This window comes from Austrofundulus limnaeus, unplaced genomic scaffold (assembly GCF_001266775.1).
Source record: "Austrofundulus limnaeus strain Quisiro unplaced genomic scaffold, Austrofundulus_limnaeus-1.0 Scaffold32, whole genome shotgun sequence".
In the NCBI taxonomy this organism is placed as follows: domain Eukaryota; kingdom Metazoa; phylum Chordata; class Actinopteri; order Cyprinodontiformes; family Rivulidae; genus Austrofundulus; species Austrofundulus limnaeus.
The window spans coordinates 1,226,593-1,229,353 of NW_013952434.1; the positions used below are offsets into that span (position 1 = coordinate 1,226,593).

Sequence of the window (2,761 nt, forward strand, 5' to 3'; positions counted from 1 at the left end):
CTGTAAAGGAGCTGCCCTCTCCGCCCACCCTGAACATTTTGAGCCGTGACGTGTTTACTGAAGAGAAGATGTGAGTTTTCACACAGGTGCTTCATCTGCTGGTCACTGCGGCTATTTGTGGACAAACTGCGCCTCCAGAGCACCCCCCCCCATCCTCTTCCTCCTCCTCTTCCTCCTCCTCTTCCTCCTCCTTCAACATCCTCCTCCTGTCCTCCTCCCAGAGTGCAGTCAGTCTCTGACAGAGAGGAGAAGCAGGTGTTTGCTTGACTTTCTCACTTCCAACACGGAGTTGTTTGGAAGTTTTCAGAGCGTTATTTTTTTTCTTTAAAAAGACAAAGAGTCAGATCAGATTAGATTAGATTAGATTACAATCCAGGAAAAAACGAATATGCTTCATGTCCGGTCTTTGCTCTTTGGATGCTTGCTTTGTCTTGTTGTGACCTCTGTGTTGGCAGATGGTAAGTGAACTTTTTATGACATTCATCACTGATGAAAATGTGAAAAAAAAAAAACTTTCTAGCTTTTTCTAAAATATTAAAGTAACACAAACATTTAGTCGGAGTGCTCAGATGTGAGCGAGTTTGACACAAGTCTGGTTTGTGTGTTTTATGTCTGTTGTGTTGCAGTAAGAATAATTTAAAATATCAGAAAAAAACAACCAAACTAAAAATAAAGAAGAGCATTTTTGCTCTCAGTTATATTTACTTAAATAAAAAAAAAATCAGTTTTTCTCCAGTTTAAGCTAAATATTCTAAATATATGTGAATATGTATACCGATTTGATGTTTCTGAACACAAATTATATAAAGTAAAGGTGGAAATGAAAAGACAGGATGAAATCTTTGAGCCATGATGAGTATAAATCTCACATATCTTGAGTTTTAATTTGAAAAAAGTTCTTATGATTTGTGCTAATTTTAAAACCAACATTATGTGAAATTCTGTCGCTGTTTTTGAAAACTATTATTCAAAGAAAAGCTGTGAATTTAATTTAAAACATATTTTGATTGATGATTTATTTATTGAATTTATATGGTTCTGATTGCAAATGTGTTAGTCATATTTATGGATGAAAGTGTGTTTTTCTTATTTAATTTTTTTGAGCTAGAACAAAAATTAGCACTGCTTAAATGAAAATATTTGTGAAAAGATCCTAAAGACCTTCAGGATGTAGGGGAGGGAGTGTGATTTGCACGTGAGTTCAGCTTGTACGGAGAAACTTGGTCCAGTTTGGAACTTTTAGGTCTGAATTCAAAAAGTGTCTCAATTGAGAAGGAAAAGTCTTCAACAATATTAATTTAAAAAAAAGGCTCAGCTGCATGAAACTTGCGTTAAAATATTCAGACTTGCTGAGATATTTTTTGTGAACAAAAGCCTCAGAAACAAACATAATTAAATGAAAAAAAATTGCAGAGTTTATAAAAAGCTGACCTTTTTGCCGTTTCTCCTCAGGTCGAGTGTTTGTTTTGGGTCCGACGAGCCTCTCGGGTGTTCTGGCCTTCAGAGATGCTCTGCAGGCCTGCGCCTCCCAACGAGCCCGCCTGGCATCAGTGGAGGAGCTCCGTCACGCCGTGGCCGAGTGCTTCTTCTCTCAGTGCGCCCGTGGGTGGCTCCACGGAGGCACCGTGGGGTGAGAAAACAGGCGTTTGCTTTTAAACAGCGAGCAGAAACTTGAGACCCCTGAAGGTGTCAAAAGGTCACTTTTGGTGCTTCAAAGTGCGCGAAGGAGGGATGAAAGAGGAGGGATGTAAAAAGCTGGCGGCAGCGAAGGAGGAAGAGCGGGAAGATACAGGRCTGACACGTTTCAGGAGGGGTGGGGAGGGAAAGCGSAGGGGTAGAGACGGAGAAAGGCTTYTTTGTTTCCAGCCGGAGGACGAGGGAATTCAGAGCTGGGGTGTCATGTCGACAGCCGCCTCCGTTTACGCTYAACGCTGCTTTCATCACCCAGAAACACAAACACACACATTTACCTAAATCAGGTGCACATACGGATAAATAACAGCGTGTTATCGGTACTTTTGGGGGTTAATTAAAGACATCAAAATTGTTTGGAGCTTTTGGTCTGTGTGACTCAAAAATACAGCAACATGTCGAAACTTTGGCCAAGAGAGAGCTAAAGAAAAGTCTTAATTGGAATATTTTATTCTTATATGTATGATTTAATTTGGGTTACATAATAATTTAGAGCTCAAACATTACCAACTACGAGGCTAGCAGTAAATTAAGAGGTTAATTAATCAGTGATTAAAAGACTGGAAACAGGTGAGCAAACCAGAAGTACTTTTATATTGTGAAGGTGTTATCAGCAGTCAATATCTTACCTGTTGGAGGCAGTGATCAGTCTTTCCTATTTGACAAAAAGTTTTTACCAAATAAACGAGCTAACTGCTCATCTGACCTCCATCTCCAATCTCTTAATTTCATCGTGACTTGTTATTTTKTCTTTACTTTGACGCTACAATAAATTTAGCAATATTTACCTAGAAGTTATCTATACTGAAGACGTTGACAAGAATGCTGTAAAACAAAACATGTTAAGCAAAGGCCTAATRCTGAAAATGTATCTGATGAAAAAAAAGAAAAGAAGACACAATTTGTTGAATCACTGTGATTTTTAAAAAWTTTTTAGTTTGACAAAGTATTAGCTTGACTCTTCTACAAATTTATATACTGTGACCAATAACTACAGCAGGTAAGATACTGACTCCTGACAACTTCACCATTGTCTCAACTTTTGAAATTAGACTTGTGGGGATTAGCT

General features: G+C 38.5%; 1 protein-coding gene across 1 annotated transcript in view; it reads left to right on the forward strand.

The window, feature by feature from the left end:
• The first annotated feature begins 187 nt into the window (after positions 1-187).
• Positions 188-2,761, forward strand: part of susd5 (sushi domain containing 5) — a 10,101-nt gene continuing 7,527 nt past the window's right edge. The window contains exons 1-2 of the mRNA XM_014005740.1: positions 188-458; positions 1,453-1,630. Coding sequence (XP_013861194.1) covers positions 389-458; positions 1,453-1,630 — 248 coding nt within the window. The 5' untranslated portion in view covers positions 188-388. The remainder of the gene's footprint in view (positions 459-1,452; positions 1,631-2,761) is intronic.